The following is an 18,197-nucleotide window of genomic DNA, read 5'->3' on the forward strand; positions in this document are numbered from 1 at the left end:
CAAACGGTGCAGGACGTCTCAATATATCTTTTACTATTTTATGTAAAAACTATATTTTAAGTTGTAGGACTTGCTTTGTCATGTTTGTGAAACATGTTTTCTTCTTATTATTATTATTATTATTATTTTTTCTACTACAGGGATTGAACAAAAGAACACATCTGAATCTATCCGAATTTATACAGATATTGACGAAGAAGACGTGTTGTATACTCTTAGGGTTAGGGTTAGTATTATACGAGGAAGAGCATCGTGTGACAGGAAGGCCACTTGACAATTGATGCAGATCTATATATTATATAGGACTTCCAAATCTAATTGTATCAAATTATTTTAGGATGCTCGACATTCAAAGTACTGTCTTAGATCAACTAAAGGTATTCAAGAAATTTAATTGTATTTTGTAAATTGTATTTTGTACATTTGTCTGCCCTTGTTCTTTTCAAACCGACATTGAATTTAACTGAACTTTAAAGTATTTTTGTCCCTTTCTGTGGAACGAAGACACATTATCGACAATTATTAGAAAAGCAGGTTATTCTAAAATGAACCCGTCTCCCTGTCTAAAATAAACCAATAAATTAAATCAAAATCAAGTTTAGGAAATTTCTGCAATCTGAGATGTATTAGTCGAGGAAACTCTATAATAAATATGCCCTTTGTCTCTAATTGTGGTCATGTAATTTTATAACATTTGAATTTATTTGGTATTAATATCAAACATATGCTATAGAGGAATAAGAAAATTGTACAGTATACGTTTAAGTCGATTTAATGTAGGCTATTGTGTCCTACAATCCACTGCTTTAAAAATGCTTTAAAAATACAGAATGTTTCTGTATTTAAGCGCGGAAGCTCTTGAAATGCATACATTTTTACATTAATTGTATCTGCATAATTAATTAGAGGCTATTAGAGTTCATTTTATTTTTTCAAGAAATAAACCTTAATCAATTATGCAGCTTAAATTTAGCCAAATGCTAAACGTAATATACTTCTATTTACTTGTACAACATATGTACCAAGTCTCAGCTAGATAGTCCTTATAGTTAGGCTACTTAGCAAATTAACTTGGGAGTATGTAATTAAATCTTTGGCCTCGCTTTCAGTTTTCTGCTCCGCTAAATTTGAATTAGCAGAGCCAAACGCCGCCAACGGCGACGAAGTAGTCAATTACGAAAATTGTCTTTATAGTAAAGCGACTGAGGGTGATGTTAACATTTTAAACCTAGGCAGGCAGTAAAGGTCAAGCAGATTCAACTTCATATTGAACAAACAATCGGAAGAGTATTATCCATTGCCAATATAGCTCTTCTTAAGGGGCCGTGCAATGATTATCTGTCCTCCCGGGGACAAAAAGAAGGGGTAAGAGCACTTTTCGACAGATCGAAAGGAGGGGGCAAGAGGTTTTTAGTAAGTACCGGTACAAAAGGGGGTACTTTATTGGCACGCATTCATTGAGTACTGTTTTAAATAATTTGAAACAGCAGAAAACAGTATGTATAGTACGGAATATTCTAAAATGCAAAATTAAATGTATGTAAAATGTCTTATTTTGTCTTTTATACAATGGTTTCGGCTTAACCACAACACAGGCTATGGATAGCACTCTAAATCTGAATTGTAATGATTTTTTACGACCCTTTAGCTGAGCAAATCACTGAATAAGAATTTGATTCATAATGAAAAGGCATTCCTCATGCCATGACCACAATAAGTTTTCATTTCAACATAATTTTGTATTTGCACATATTTTCTTCAAAGTTCATCACTGCGTTTTGTTTCCGGCTCATCTTTTTTACTCCTAGAATAATGTTGCTTATAAACGTAAAGGTTCAGCTTCTCACGGACATTCTTACAACCTTTCACAGCAAACCTTTGAGTGTCTTCTGGTCGGAATTGTAACTCATCAATAACTTTGGCCACTGTTTCTTCAGAAAGTGGAGGAAGACCCATTTTGATAATCTCTTCTTCAATACATAGTTCGACGTGCTCTCTTTCTAGCGGTAGAAACGGTATGTAGTGACCAATCAGATGTGAGTCCATTAAACGGCTGTGGCGAAAACCACCTATGTACGCATCAAAAATAAATCAAAAGTGAGCGATAAAAAGTCTATAAATATCACGATGGTTAGTAGTAGGATAAGCTTTCCAGGAATACTTTCGGGTCACGAGGTCAAATGTCACAAGGTCACTTCCGGTTAGCATATTAATGAGATGGGCGTGGCTAATTAGCATATATGAATATTCGCAAGGTGAGCGTGGATTTACAAATATCCATGAGACGGGTGTGGCTAATGAATTGGAGCGGGTGTGGGGTGAGTGTGGCTAGTTTTCCACCTTAGGAGGGTCGCGCAACTTCCATATTACGGGGTGTTTTTCTTCTACTTCTAGAAACACCGATTTTTTTAAATGAAGATTTTTTTCCCTAAATTAAAATGTCGTATCCGCCGTCCTATGGAGCGTATTGGTATACTCCGGCTTGAAATGTGGGGGTGGGGGTGGCAAACGGCCAAAATTGTTTTTAAAACGGTGCCCCCCCTTTGAAGTCCGTTTTAAAAAATATGGCTCAATAGGACGAGTAATCGGTGCAAAAATCATATCGGAACAACTATTTGATGAAGTTTTCTACAAAGTTTGTATAAGTAAACAAATTTAAAATATCAGAAAACTTGAAGGAACGTGTTCAAAACTCTCAAAACACAACAAATAGTTTCTTTGAGTGTAGGACTGCTTCGAAACCCACATAGCTTTGGCCGGCTCTCCGCGGTAGGCCCTAGCGGTCCTATAGACCTTTTTCCCTCTATCCCACAATGCACTATTCCAGGGGGGTATGACGTAGTTCATCAACCTCATAGATCGTGTGCATCCGATGGCCTGTGCCATACATTTGCAATTATTTTGTCTTAATATGGGCATACTGATTCCATATATATGCGGATCATCGTACACAGCAAAAATTAAAAGCTCAATATTGAGTAAAATATTACTCATCACGATAGTAAAAAGGGAGCTAGTCGAATTTTGAGTAATTTTTACTCAGCTTCGGTTGATTAATTGTTTACTCAGCACATGTTGATTAAACTTTACTCAATATTGAGTAGCTCCTTTTTACTCAAAGATGAGAGTAAAATTTACTCTTTCACTTGGAGTAATATTTGCTCAACTTTTGTTGAGTAAAATTTACTCAATATTGAGTAGCTCCCTTTTTTACTCAAAGATGAGAGTAAATTTTACTCATTGACTATGGAGTAATATTTGCTCAACGTTTGTTGATTAAATGTTACCCAATATTGAGTAGCTCCCTTTTTTGCTCTGAAACAAGGAAACATTTACTCGTTTAACCTTGAGTAAAGGTTTACGCAAGTGTTGATTAAAACGATTACTCATTATTTGAGTAAAACTTAAGTGAAAAGATTTGCAAAATGATGAATAGTAAAGTGTTACTCAACATTTTGAGCAACATGAAACGTATTTTACTCAACAAATATTAAGCAAAAACACTTTCGAGTTGTATTGAGGCTCCATCTGCAGCTGGAACAAAGCAGTATTTTAAACTAAAAGAATGAAAAGAATACAAAATTAAATATAATATTCTGCATTTTTCCTGGTTTTATTTTCAAAATAGGTATCAAATAAATCACAATATAGCATGTCTATTGTCTCATTACCCAATGTGAGCAAACATAGAATAGAAGCCGGTCACCTCTCCCAAAACTTTTGATGTGAAAAAGTCATTTGAAAATTAATGTTATAGATGCTGAGTGTTTTAAATGGGACAGAAATTAAGTCTTCACTTCATTATGTTTTAAAACTCAAGAATTGTCTAATGTTACCAGGTTCTTTAGTAGCTGATATAGTGTCCAGGAACTGCCAAATAGCAGTGATCAGCCTGTACTGGATATGCTAAGTCATTGTATGTGAAGGATTTGGTATATCTTGTCCACAAGTTCTACAACTTTCATCACTGTTGCGCATTGAAAAAGCTTGCCTATCCATTTATATAAAAACACAGTTCTGGATTCAACTTGCTTCACAAGTATATAAATGGCAGCGTGCGTCCAGTAAAGTTGGCGAGGAACCAGTCCAAAGCTGTGCCTTCCTGAAACATGTAAAATAAAAGAAAATGTAATAAAGGACATTAATTTCATGGATTGGGACTATTCAAGTGAAATAAAGCTGCCTTAAAATAGAAAATCCACCACCTTTTCATTGTATCAACCATAAATCAAAATTTGTTTGGTACTCGAAAGTGATGAAGCAGATGGAAGGTTTAAAACACAAATAACTAAATTTATGCATGTCTTATTTTTAAACTGTCTATAATTGGTCAGATGGTATATAAACAAAAATGAAAACTCTTGCTGAAATTCTTGAAATATTAAAGCAAATATGACATATTTACATGTAATTTACATTGTAATCACCCATTGCATTGGCATTTCTACTTTCATGCGATTTTGCAAATATTTAAAATATCTTTATAATTATTATATTATTATTCCTGTGATAGCGGGCAATGCTATTTTCAAGGGGACACAAACTTTAGGAGACAAGAATTTACAGAAATGGTAAACAAGATAATTATAAGATTCGCGGTTGATTATTCAAAGTTCACGATAGCCAACACCTGTCGGTGAGGATAAGGGGTTATATAGGGGTTTTCCCTTGGCATTTGAGGTTTCATGAACTACACATTCAATGAACTACATGTATTCTGAAATGCACAAAGAAATTGGCAAGTTAAATGCAACATTATTGATGAATTTACCTGTTGACTGACGTTCGTGCATCTTTCTTCAATACCTTTCCTGGAAAGAGGTAGGGCAGCACAAAAATCCCAAAGTCACATCTGATCTGTAAGTAAAATATAGATCAATATTATAAACTAGGCGGTTACCCGTATTTCGCGGTTCTCGGCTGTCATAATTATTGGCTTTTGCAGATCTCAAACCTGGGCTTCCTTGGCCAAAGTTACAGCCACCGACCAAGTTTGAGCTCCAATGAAATCTTTGTTTTTTGACCTATGACCTCTCAACCGTAGGTAGCTTCAATGAAATCTTTGTTTTTTGACCTATGACCTCTCAACCGTAGGTCTGACAAAAAGGTCACAATGGAACTTTTGTTTGTTAGTCCAATTTCCACATACCCACCAAGTTCGAGGGGCAATTTGAAATTTTGACCTTTCTTGACCTATGACCTCTTAACCGTAGGTCTGACGAAAAGGTCACCGTGGAAACTTTTGTTTGTTAGTCCAAGGTCCACCCACCTACCAAGTTTGAGATCCATAGGGACAATTGAAAATTTTGACATTTCTTGACCTATGACCTCTTAACCGTAGGTCTGACGAAAAAAATCACCGTGGAAACTTTTGTTTGTTAGTCCAAGGTCCACCCACCCACCAAGTTTGAGCTCAATGGGAGCAATTTGAAATTGTTACCTTTCTTGACCTATGACCTCTTAACCGTAGGTATGACGAAAAGGTCACTGTGGAAACTTTTGCTTGTTAGTCCCAGGTCCACCCACCCACCAAGTTTGAGCTCCATAGGAGCAATTTGAAATTGTTACCTTTCTTGACCTATGACCTCTTAACCATAGGTATGATGAAAAGGTCACCGTGGAAACTTTTGTTTGTTAGTCCAAGGTCCACCCACCCACGATGTTTGAGCTCCATAGGGGTAATTTGAAATTTTTACCTTTCTTGACCTATGACCTCTTAACCGTAGGTATGATGAAAAGGTCACCGTGGAAACTTTTGTTTGTTAGTCAAAGGTCCACCCATCCACCAAGTTTGAGCTCCGTAGGGGCAATTTGAATTTGTTACCTTTCTTGACCTATGACCTCTTAACCGTAGGTCTGACAAAAGGTCACCGTGGAAACTTTTGTTTGTTAGTCCAAGGTCCACCCACCCACCAAGTTTGAGCTCCATAGGGGCAATTTGAAATTAGACTTCAATTGAACTTGACCCCGTCCTTGACCTTTGACCTTAAAAAAATATAAACTCGTTCTTCCTCATACCAAGCTGCACCCACCCACCAAGTTTGAGCCCCGTACGACCTACGGTGGCCTCACATTAGCAGTCACAGACAGACAGAGAGACAGACAGACAAACAGATCTACAGAGAATAGCGTATTATAATATAGATGCACTGAAAAAGAAAACTGCCTATGGAAAAAAATTTCAAGTGATATTTTGCAATGGTTTCACCCTCCTACTACATATAACTGCAAAAAAAGTTATGTGGCACGAGTCAACATCAGGATCAGGGACGTAGCAAGAGCTTTGGGGCATATGGACAAGGAGTAGTGTGAGCCCTGATCCCTATCCACTTCATTTTCGCTTTTGCTCGGGGCCCATGAACTTTGTCCACCCTATCCGCTTGCTACATGTACGCCCCTGGTCCCCGGGCCTGTTCCACATCAGCGTATGTACTTCGAGGTTGCTCAGACTAGTACATTAGTTACGATCGCAAATACACAGCTAGCATGGTGAGCCGATGACAATTACTGATAAGCTTAACTAACTTAAAAACCTGTCTATATCCGGTTCAAATCATACAATAAGATTTCTAAATTGTGTAACAGGTATATGGACATAAAGTTATGAATAATAGTAATGAAATTAGTACCTTCAAACATTGGTTGTACTGCTGACAAACTCCATTCCACCCCCGATTCCACCAGCAGACACTGCACCCGCATCCCGGCTCCGCTTTTATACGCCATGATGACATGAATTTTAATACGTCGTCGAATTAAACTTACTCCTGCGTGTTGAATTTACTACGCGATTTGAGTAAAATACAATGTGGCGATTAAAATATTTTACTTCTTTCCATTGACCATTTTTACTCTGGCAAAGAGTTGTGTCAAATATCGTCTTTTACTCGTTGATGAGTAAATAATTGGTCTATTTTTTAATCAACATACTTTAGTCGGTAGCACTTTACTCCTTATTTTTTGCTGTGTAAAGGCCATCGATGTTACTAATTATGCAATTATTGAATACACGAGTGATGCAGTTACGGAGCGACGCAGAACATCTGTGTAAGAGATTGTGTTTACATTTTTATTTTCATCTCCGAAAAAAAAAGTGAAACGGACGCCGACAAAATATCACGGCGTGTCCCGTCATTAGTTTATCACCATTAGGTCTATAAAATGTATACAAAGTTAGGTTTCAATAGCAGGAAACTTTTTGGCTGAAGACACCATGTCCATAAGGCATAAAATGTTGTTTTTGCCCCGAAAGGTATTAGTGATCGCGGCGCCATTATCGTGATTATCGGGGATTCCTTTTTTGTGATGAAGGCACCAACCGAAATGTCCGTATTCCAGAATGTAATGAACTTAACTCTGTACTCCCCCGGGGAGATGATGTAGTTTGCGACCCCTGGAATAGTGCATGATGGGAAAGAGGGAAAAGGGTCTATAGCCACAGAGTACACGGAACACTCTCGCTCTACTGCTACTTTCAACCTATTTACCTGGCGTACGCGTAGAAGTAAGTCTTGAAAATCGCAGCCTCACAACTACCACTGCATCTACATGATTTTGTATAGTAAAACCCTGCAGTTTTATTTACCTTTGGTGTTGTAAGCCGCAGTCGCAAGTACTTGTTCGAAATCGTTTATTCGTAAAGACTTCCGCGTCGAGTTGTGCTCCATGAGAATCTTTGTAATTTCTCTACCACCAACATTGCTGTACATATAAAAAGAAATAATTGATATTTCTTAAAATGTATCAGTTGAAGCACACCGGATAGTAAAATCTAGGAGTAAAAGATGTATGCAATAGGCGGTTTCAAGTTTTTAATTTACAAAAAACTAGATGTCAATATCAAATTTTATTATTATTATTATACCAAAAGTGTTTCAAATTTGGGCGAAAATCAGGCTTTTTTTTATGATTTTTGAGCAAAATTTAGCGTTTTTCAATCATTTTTCTCACATTTCTCAAAATTTTCAACAAAAAAAAAAAAAAAAAAAAAAGGAAAAAAACAGGTCCTAAACATTATTTTATATCTGGTTTTGAAAAATTAATATAAACATTTCTCGAGGATTTTTTTGTTGCGTTTCCCGAAAAAAATTGGGTAAAACCCGTTTTCGTAAAGGTCTTGGAACACTGGAGGGACACTGTACCTTTTGAACAGCGTTTTCACATTGTAGACGAAGGTAAAAGAGGATATAAAATACCTTAGGAAAATAAAAATAGATTGTCTGTAGTCAACACCTTCAACTTTCCCGTGGTAATCGATGTACGGTTTGATAACATCGATTAAACCTGCTGGAAAATTCTCAACTTCGTCCAAAATGAAGAGCTGTCTCGGGCATTGTGATACACTGGATTGTATTTCGTTTTGCAGAGTTTCCTACGCGGTGAAAAAGAAAAGATATTTAAAGACATACTCTGTATAACTAATGCTAATGGTCAAGGACAAACATGACCATGTTGACGTTACATATCATTGGTCATTCTTGAGTGGTGACTCCAAAGTCAGTCATAAATGTATTTATTTCTAAAGCATGTAGAACCCGGGGTAGAACCGTGGGTCTATATTCTATGGCTCCGTTATGTTGACGACACATTTGTAAAATGAACAGTAAAGTATAAAAGGATTCCCCACTTCTTATCATGTAATCTAAACTTATCATGCTTATAGTAGAAAAAGAGAGCATACCTTGTAAGTTCTGCAGATTCTGTATGTAGCAATATTTAAGAGGGGTTTCAAACTTTCATTGTTCCTTTTTATTAACAAATTTGCCGAGATAAACCAACGTAAAAAATAACTTATTCAGCTATGAGCTATGCCTAGACCATGCTTTTGAGTCAACATTTATTTAAATTTATCTGGATTTATTAACATAACTACACTAATGTGATATTTAGTCCGCACGAGATACTCGTGCGATACACTTTTTCATGTTCATTCACTTGTGTATGAACGACTTTGTGCACATAAAATAGGGAAAGGATTTGGCACAGCATAAAGGCCCCATGTCACAAGGGAAAACGCGGGAATTCGCCTAAAATCGCAGACTCGCATAAAAACGCCAAATGTTTTGTTAAATCAGCTAAATATTTCTAAAATCACCCAATTTTTTTGTAAAATCGCTAAACTTTTTGTAAAATCGCCATAATTTTTGTAAAATCGCCGAAATTTTTGTAAAATCGCCAAATTTTTGGTAAAATTGCCATAATTTTTGTAAAATCGCCGTAATTTTTGTAAAATCGCCGTAATTTTTGTAAAATCGCCGTAATTTTTGTAAAATCGCCGTAATTTTTGTAAAATCGCCGTAATTTTTGTAAAATCGCCGTAATTTTTGTAAAATCGCCGTAATTTTTGTAAAATCGCCGTAATTTTTGTAAAATCGCCAAAATTTTAGTAAATTTTTTTTGTAAAATCGCTAACATTTTGGTAAAATTGCCAAAATTTTTGTAAAATCGCCAACATTTTGGTAAAATCACCAAAATTGGCTAACATCGCCTACATTTTGACAAAATCACCAAGTTTTTAGATAAAATAGTCAACAATTCTATAAAACTGCCAAATATTATTGTCAAAACATGTGTTAATAACAATAAGAAAGCCGAGTCCGGTCCGAGTCCAGTCCAATTATCTAAAAATGTCAAAATAGATCTCAAATTTGTTGACTTTACTTATTTGGCCATTTTCCAAATTAATTGGCAGCTGTCAAATCAGTGATCTGTCATATAATCATAAATATCCACCAAATTATTGAGATTTATCTGTCACTGAGCAGAATCATATTATTGTAAACTATTGTAAATCATTAATGAAATAATTGATAATTAATTAAATGTATAATTTTATAAAACATCTGGGCATAATAATATCTTGGAGTTCTGGAACTTTCCAATCCATTTTACTCTTGAAAGAGAGAAACTTGTACACTGGACCATGTACATATCTGCTCCCACTCAGTAAATTGGTACTCTTCCATAGGGCTATAGGGTGTCTGTAGTTTGTGTGTGCTCACTACTAACTGCACATTGTGTGGGACAATTTTGAAAAGATGTTTAGAATTAAAGGTGAATTTCTGTTAGTATTATCATTATTATGACGATGATGATAACGATGATGATAATGATGATGATTGACGATGATGTTATTTTTCTATAATGTACATAGGTATTTGAATATATTGCAATTCATTATCTGTATGCTGCACGCAGCCTACACTCCTCCAGTCCCTGGGCGCAAGTTACTGTGACTGAGTTTACATTGTAGTGTGCCACACATACACACAAAGTCCCCCACATGACTGCTGTCTGATACAGGTGGTCTGATACATACAGTTTTCACCTTCAGGAGTTACCTGATCATAGGTATGATCTAATTTGTGTACGGTTGGTTGGTTGAGTTGAGTTGATATCAACTGTGTGGGGTGGGGTGGGGTCAGTAGGGTAGGTGTGTATAGGGAGAGCGATGTGTGGTGTGGTGTGACCTTTGACACATGATCTTTTTCTCTAATTTTATCATCAAAATGCCATGAAATTATGCAGAAACTTTGAAATGTTCTTTTTTTCAGCGAATTTGTATTGTAAATTTTCAAATTAGAAAAGAAATATAAAATTTTGCTCCATTTTTTGGAAATAATGAGCCATTTTTTCAAAATGTTATACCAAATGACCCCCTTCTTTTAAAACTTTATACCCAATTACCCCTTTTTCAGTTTGTTATACCCAATGACCCATGTTTATACAAATAGGCTCCTGCTACATTGTAAGCATTGCCAGTAGGCAGATACCTGTCACATCAAAGTTGAATAACCTCCCACCCCCACCTCCGGCTCCGGGCATGGACTCTGATCTTAACTCGAGTCCGGACTCGGACTTGGATACAAATGGACTCGGCTCGGCTCGGATTTGGACAAGCTGGACTCGGGTGCAAGCCTGAATACATCACATTTACAAATACCAGAGGGAGTCCCAATTTTGTAAAATTGCAATGTACAATATTTTGTGAAATTACATTTAATTTTGGAAAAAAAATACAATGTTTAACCCATCTATCGATAAAAACCTTATATGCAAAACATTTTAAATCTGTCAACTTGTTATTCACTGTAAACTCCACACTGTCCCGGCACACCTCACTAGCAGTGGCGGTACCAGAAATTTATTTTCTGGAGGGGGGCATTGAGGGTGCAAAGTGAATTTCAGGGGGGGGGGGGTAAAATCATCAAATTTTGCGCAAAATTGTCGTAAAAAGGGGAATTTTTAGTATTTTTTGTTTTTTACTGGGGGAAACAGGGGGCAGGAGTTTTCCATCATAAAAATACACACACCCACTGAGCCACACAAACTGTATCAAAAATGCACCTAACTTCTCATAGGCTGCATGGAGCCTTCGCTTGAAGCCCATGCCCCTTCACACATTGGTGAAAAATTAATTATAACCACACAGTAGACTCACAATTATATACACACATCAAAATAAAACAACTGTATTCATGGTATTATGTGGTGCACATCAAGCAATAACACAAAAAGTCACAAGCAAAATGTCAAATAAAGCAAAATATTTTGGGGGATATACATGTACATGTAGGAACAACCTTACCTGCTGAATTACATGTAAATGAATGCCCTCCCATAGCACTAGCAGGGGGTATCATCATTGTATCTTTGTGACAATTTTTGTCTGATGAGCAATCATTTTTCACCAGTGAGCAGAACATTTAATATTAATATTTTGTTCCCAGATGGCATTTTCTGTAAAATATTGAATTTCAATCACTTTATTAACTTCCCAGGAAAGCCATGTGACGTAACATGGGCTATATTGGGAGGAGAGCACCAACCATGGGGAGAGCACAAGCTATTTTTCTGACAGTTTCCTATGGGATTTTCTAAATTTTCAAATCGATGGGGGCATGTTAGCTGGTGCTGATGTTGGTTCACCTTTGTTTCGTAAACATTGAGTATGAAACATTTAGTTTTTGATGATACACCTGGATTTCTGAACTGCAGCTACTCTGCTGTCAGCAGACTTGTAGTATTGGGACCCATCATGAGTACGGGTACGGGTCCCAAGCCATGAGTACGGGTACGGGTCCCAGACCATGGGTACGGGTATGCATCCCAGGCCATGGGTACAGGTACGGTCCCAAGCCACAGTGCAGGTACGGGTGTGTGTCCGAACCCAAAATAGGGTGCAGTACGGGTCCGGAGCCATGAGTACGGGTACAGGTACGGAAATTGGGACTCGGGTACGGGCCATGGGTACGGGTCCTAGTATGGGTACGGGTACTTGTATGGGTCCTATTATGGGTATAAGCAAAGCTAATGTTATTGGTGTAAACATTAATTTATTAGCAATACCATGCTGTAAATACACTCTTTGATGTCATATGCCACAGCAAATGAATAAAACTACAGTCTGCACCAAAAAAATTAGAGAAATTTATTACGTCATAATCATACAACATACATTTTAAGTTGTCATGTGTGCCTTGAGTTGCTGAGACATTTTTATTTGCAAAGAAGTACTCTCATTTACAGAAAGTTGCAGAACTGGTTTTTAGGAATTAATCAAGTACAAAAAGAGATGTAATATTGATGGTCTTAGTGAATCGAGCTTAAATTAAGGTGGCATATTTTGGGATGCAAATTTCAGGCAAATGAAAAGAACTATGTCTTTATATGGACACACACACTGCAATACTAATTTCAACATACATTTAGCAGTGATGTAGCATTCAAGTTATCTCAAAACATCAATTGGATCTCAAATTTGATCCAATTTTGGTAGACTTAAATTAATTGTCAATTTTCCAAATAAGTGGAGCCTTTGATGCCTTTCATGCACATCCACACATCCCGCCACACATCCCTGGCACACACCAGATTATCCAATTAGCTTAATATAATAATTATCATTAATTTATTGATTTATTAATACTTTGCCTATAAGCTACTATAAATCATAAATTTCTCAGTGTTTACAGGTAAAGGAACTCTCTATTCATGTGATCAGATACACTACCGTATTCCAACACAAAATCTGTGGCGGAAAGTGTTCACTGCTCACACCAGTCATAATGTAGTTCTTCATGTGTGCACTTGTTCATGTAGGGGAGTGTATTCGGATGGGGAATATTAAAATATTAAACGAATAAAAGCTATGAACACGATAACTTGAAATTCACCACAAAAAAACAATTTCTTGAAATGTTTGTCCAGTTTGCTGCTTTTTTCTGTATCAGTCAGAATGTGAATGCGACATGTAATTTGTATGTACCGGTATATGGGTGGCATAAAGTGTGCACATCAGGCAGGAGGCTGTCACAATGTAGGTATCTACACTGTATGTAGCGTACACATTTTGTGTAGCCAGGGCCATATTTACCTTTTTCATGGCCCTGGGCCAGGCTAAAATTTAGGGCACTGGCTATCTGGCTTAATATGTTACTCCCCACCTAGCCCCATCCCATCCCATGTAACCTAGATTTGTTTTGATTATGATCATATATGTGGGACTCACAGTGGAGTGGGATTCATGAGTGGGAGATTAAGTGAGAGTGGATCTAGCTCTGACTCTCACTTTCATGCATGCATTTAGCCATGTACTGTATGTTACATGGGTCCGGGTACGGGTCCCGGACCATGAGTACGGGTACGGGTCCCAGTCCATGAGTACGGGTACGGGTCCAAAGCCAAAATAAGGTGTGAGTATGGGTACCGGTACGGGCATGGAGCCATGGGTACGGGTACAGAGCCATGGGTACGGGTACGGGTACAGAGCCATGGGTACGGGTACGGGTACAGAAATTGGTCTTTTGCCATTTGGTCTAATACCATTTGGTCTAATTCCCTTTTCGTCTATATTCATTTGGTCTATTACCAGAAAGGCTAATTGCCATTCAGTCTAATAATCATATAGTCTAATGTCCATTTAGTCTAATATTGTTTGGTCTAATAACCAGTATGTCTACTAACCATATAGTCTAATAACCATTTGGTATAATATTTTTTTAATAACCATTTGCTCTTATAACTGTTTGGTCTAATAACCGTTATGTCCAATACTCCTATGGTCTAATAACCATTTAGTCTAATACCATTTCGTCTATATGCCAATTCATCTAAAAAAATTGCCATTTCGTCTACTACTGGTTACGGGCTGTAAATACATTATTAGTAGAATTATTATTGTTTATTGATATATCCAAACAAATGAAGACTAATGTAACTGGCAGTTATTGTATATATGCCTACTCGAGTGAAAGAGTGATATTTTGCCACACTATTTGTTTCTTCTTTCCTCAGTCTTTATCAGGTTAATATGATAATAGGCTCATCACGCATCACTGGGGGTGCCACGGGTGCAAGGCATTTGCCAGTATTGCCATTCCAACATTAAAACAAATTAGGTTTTCATGTTTTTGGTCATTTGCATAATGGAGTTATGTGTAGATAATACATGTAGGCCCATAAACCTGTTACACTGATTATGAAACGGGCTCCTTTAAGACCACAGTGACCCTGGACTATGACCTCACACTCACAGCACATGTAATAGTGTTACTGTGCCTATGCAGCCTCCCACGTGCTATTAGACCAATCAGTTAGTAGACCAATTGGCTAGTAGACTAAATGGCTTGTTAGACCAAATGGTTTGTAGACCAAATGGCTATTAGACCAAATGGCTATTAGACTTATTGGGTATAGAACAATGGGCATTAGACTAAATGGTTGTTAGACTAAATGGTTTTAGACTTATTGGTTATTAGACCAAATGGTTATCGGACCAAATGGTAATCGGACCAAATGATTATAGGACCAAATGATTATTGGACGTACTGGATATAGACCTAATGGGTTTAGATTAAATGGATATAGACGAAATGGATATTAGACGAAATGGTATTAGACCAAATGGCAAATCCCCCAGAAATTGGCTCGAGTACGGGTACAAGTACGGGTACGGATACTACAAGTCTGGCTGTCAGCTGTGCAACATTTGATAACAGAACTGTACGCTCAACATGCTCAAGTTAAACAGTGATTGTATCCATTGAATAGACTTCCATATATAAAACATCTTTAAAATGAGAATCCTTATGATTTCATAACATTTGTACTAAATGCTTTTTTACATTTGTACTAAATGCTTTTTTAATGTAAAGATCTGTTATTGAATATTTCAATAGTAAGTGTTCATCCTATGAATCAAAAATGACCTCTCTGATTGAAAGTCACATTTGGCTATCTTCAGTAGATAGCACTAAAGCACTACTTGTCAAATTGGGTTTATTTTTAAAAGCAAAGCAAACTATCATGACATGATTGGTAAAGATTCTCTCACAACAAGTCACAAGCCATACATTGCTATCTTCAGTAGATAGCACTGCATGTCAGTTTGGTATAATAAATGTTACCAAAGAATATGACATATACCGTACTTATAATTTTGAGGTCTTTCATAGCAAGTCATGTAACCAATCACTTAATTGCTGTCTTCAGACGATAGTTTTCGAGCACTGAATGTCAAGCTTGGTTTAAGCAAACTGGCATGAAATATAAAGGTCAAGGTTTCTCATATCAAGTCAAAAGCATACATTGCTGTATTTTTATTAGATAGCACTGCATGTTTAGCACGACATGTCTGTAAGCCTATGCCTATAGTTCTCTATATCAAGTCACAAGTCATTATACCCCTGCATGTTTAGCATTAGGCCTACATGTCTGTTAATATATAATTATGTCTAGGTTCTCTCATAGGCCTATCAAGTCACAAGTCACACATATTGCTATCTTCAGTAGAAAGCTTCCAAACACTGCACTCACATCGCATCACATCAGTTCGAAACACCATCAGTCCGAACCACCGCTAGTCCGAATTTTTAGGGTTACGTTTAGGGTTAAGGTTAGGGTTAGGGTTAGGGTTAGGTTTAGGGTTAGCGTTGGTTCAGACTGATGGGGGGTTTCGGACTGACAGGGTGTACCTGTAATTCTTAGCCATGACTACATGTATAGGTCAGTTTGTCCAGATGACTTAACCACCCCTTCTCAAGTCGTTCGTCATTCTCGCCCTACTTATACAATGTTCTGAAGCCTGACCAGTAGAATGGGAACTGATGTTGTTTGAGACCCGATGAACCCAAGGGTTTAGCTAAAAAATTGACAGCAGACTGCGTAAACACATTTATGACAAGATATAGCCATAGAAATTGTCTACATAAGCGTACATCAATAGATGAATGAAATTTCCCAGAAATTAGGTGAGTAGCCTATACAATGAAGTACAACTTCGATGGATTAAAAGGAGCATGATTCAGTTGTTTTGTTTTACTCATGTAGGTAAGCTTATGAAGTAGGTAAGCTTACATGAGCAAAACAAAACAACTAAACCTCAGTACATGCTCTTTAATCCACATAACATTTAATATTATTTGTACTTACTTTATAATCACCTGATCTTTTTGAATCATTTGCCTTAATCATGTTAATCAGAGATAGTACTGGGGTCATTCTTTGGTAAGGTGCCTATTTGCAGTCCCGTCACTTTCAGGGGTTATAACTATAATATGTAACAGGATTTCTTTTATTTTTTCAGAAATGTTGAATATTGAAATTTCATATCTTAAAGCATCAAAACACTGGATGAAGTTCTTATTTTCGAGAAAATTGCTTCTACAGGGTGTCACAACCCAAAAAATCTCATGTCCCGATTGGGATCATCAAAACTTTTGATGCTTATATCTCTTAGTGGTTAATTTTAGCAGCGTAAAAAACACTGGGAATAACAAACTATTTGTTGTCTATTAATGATTGTGGAAAATGTTATTGCAACACATCTTTCAAAGCAATAGCAAAGAATGAAAATAATTTCACTCTTTATGTCTAAAATTTCCTGTCCTGAAATTTATGTCATTTACCATCACAAAAAATTTAAAGCGCTCTGAGAAGAAGACCAATTTTGTTACAAAGTCATATATTTCACTTGGAGAGAACAAGCTCAATTCATTTGGACATATTTTGCCCTATCAAAACTAAACATTTCTTCACTCACACACAGTGGCGTGTCCAGGAGGGAGAGCTTTGGGTGCTGAAGCTCCCCTTTTTGTTAAAAATCATGTAAAATCAGCCGCTTTTGGCGATTTTAGCCATTGCTGCCCCCTCCCCGCATAACTCTGAAAGCCCCGAGCCCCCCCGCAGGAAAAGATCCTGGACACGCCGGTGCATACAGGTGGGTACCTTTATCTCTGAACGCTTCTGATCACTAAAATGGTCGCATTATTTATATTGCTTTTTTTCAAAATTACAACAGTTGTAAGTTTATTTCTACTCACCTCTTCTATTGATCATGTGTACGTTACAGTTTTACTACTAGGGTCATAGGTTTGTTTATTTCATAATATACCATCACATCATATCCATCACAATTTTGTGGCAGATATGACGTGCAAAGATGAATTCAGTAATGAGAGAATCATTTCCGTCACATGAATGAGATGATAATTAAAGCAGCATCTCCAATTATTGACATCATCTCCGTCACTCTACAGATGCCCGGTTTTGACCTTAAAAATAGTCAAATGGAATTGTAATGATATGTTGCATATACTCCTTTCCTCTATCGAAGGTAAAAAACAAATGTTCAATGTGCGACACATTTTTCGCTATATAGTTGATCTTCGTGACAATTGCGACACAGATGATGACCGTGATGGAGATGATATCAGCTGCAGAATAAGCAAAAAAATATATGAAGTTGCTGAAAAAGATATCAATTGAGCCAAACACTTTTTCACTACTTTGGAGACATATCTCACATTATTAATCTGTAAAAAATAAATAGAAAAATCATTTTGAAATGTCTATTTTTCATTCTTCAAATAAGCAACTTACCGAAGAATGACCCACTAATTTTAAAATGTGCTGACTGAGCGAGATGTTGTAATAAGCTCTTGTCAAAATTGACACTATTTCGACTAACCTAATTCCCTAGTTAAGCAACATCCAAATTAGTCAACTTGCGCGCACGTTTGTAAAATCCCACGATTTTACAAAAAACAAATGCGGAAATTTTTTTATTTTAAAAAAAAATTTGTTTTAGTTTTTTCCAGAAAAAATCGGCGAAAATCAGACTTTTTTCTCAAAATACCATGAAAAAAAGGCGGGAATAAAAAATAAAAAAAATCGCATTTCTCATTTGTTTTTAAATT

The 18,197-nt window shown here is 36.7% G+C and overlaps 1 protein-coding gene and 1 long non-coding RNA gene across 2 annotated transcripts in view; both read right to left on the reverse strand.

Moving 5' to 3' along the window:
• Positions 1-1,758: 1,758 nt before the first annotated feature.
• The window catches only part of LOC140142356 (torsin-1A-like), a 49,844-nt gene continuing 33,405 nt past the window's right edge, over positions 1,759-18,197 (reverse strand). Inside the window, exons 2-4 of the mRNA XM_072164325.1 lie at positions 8,196-8,371; positions 7,586-7,701; positions 1,759-2,069 (exon numbers count right to left, since the gene is read on the reverse strand). Of these exons, the coding sequence (XP_072020426.1) occupies positions 1,759-2,069; positions 7,586-7,701; positions 8,196-8,371 (603 nt within the window). The remainder of the gene's footprint in view (positions 2,070-7,585; positions 7,702-8,195; positions 8,372-18,197) is intronic.
• On the reverse strand, positions 3,608-6,676 carry LOC140141867 (uncharacterized). Its single transcript, XR_011857470.1, has 3 exons — positions 6,630-6,676; positions 4,772-4,857; positions 3,608-4,102 (listed from the first exon to the last, which is right to left on the reverse strand). It is a non-coding gene; the product is annotated as an uncharacterized lncRNA (long non-coding RNA).

This window comes from Amphiura filiformis, chromosome 20 (assembly GCF_039555335.1).
Source record: "Amphiura filiformis chromosome 20, Afil_fr2py, whole genome shotgun sequence".
NCBI classification, from domain to species: domain Eukaryota; kingdom Metazoa; phylum Echinodermata; class Ophiuroidea; order Amphilepidida; family Amphiuridae; genus Amphiura; species Amphiura filiformis.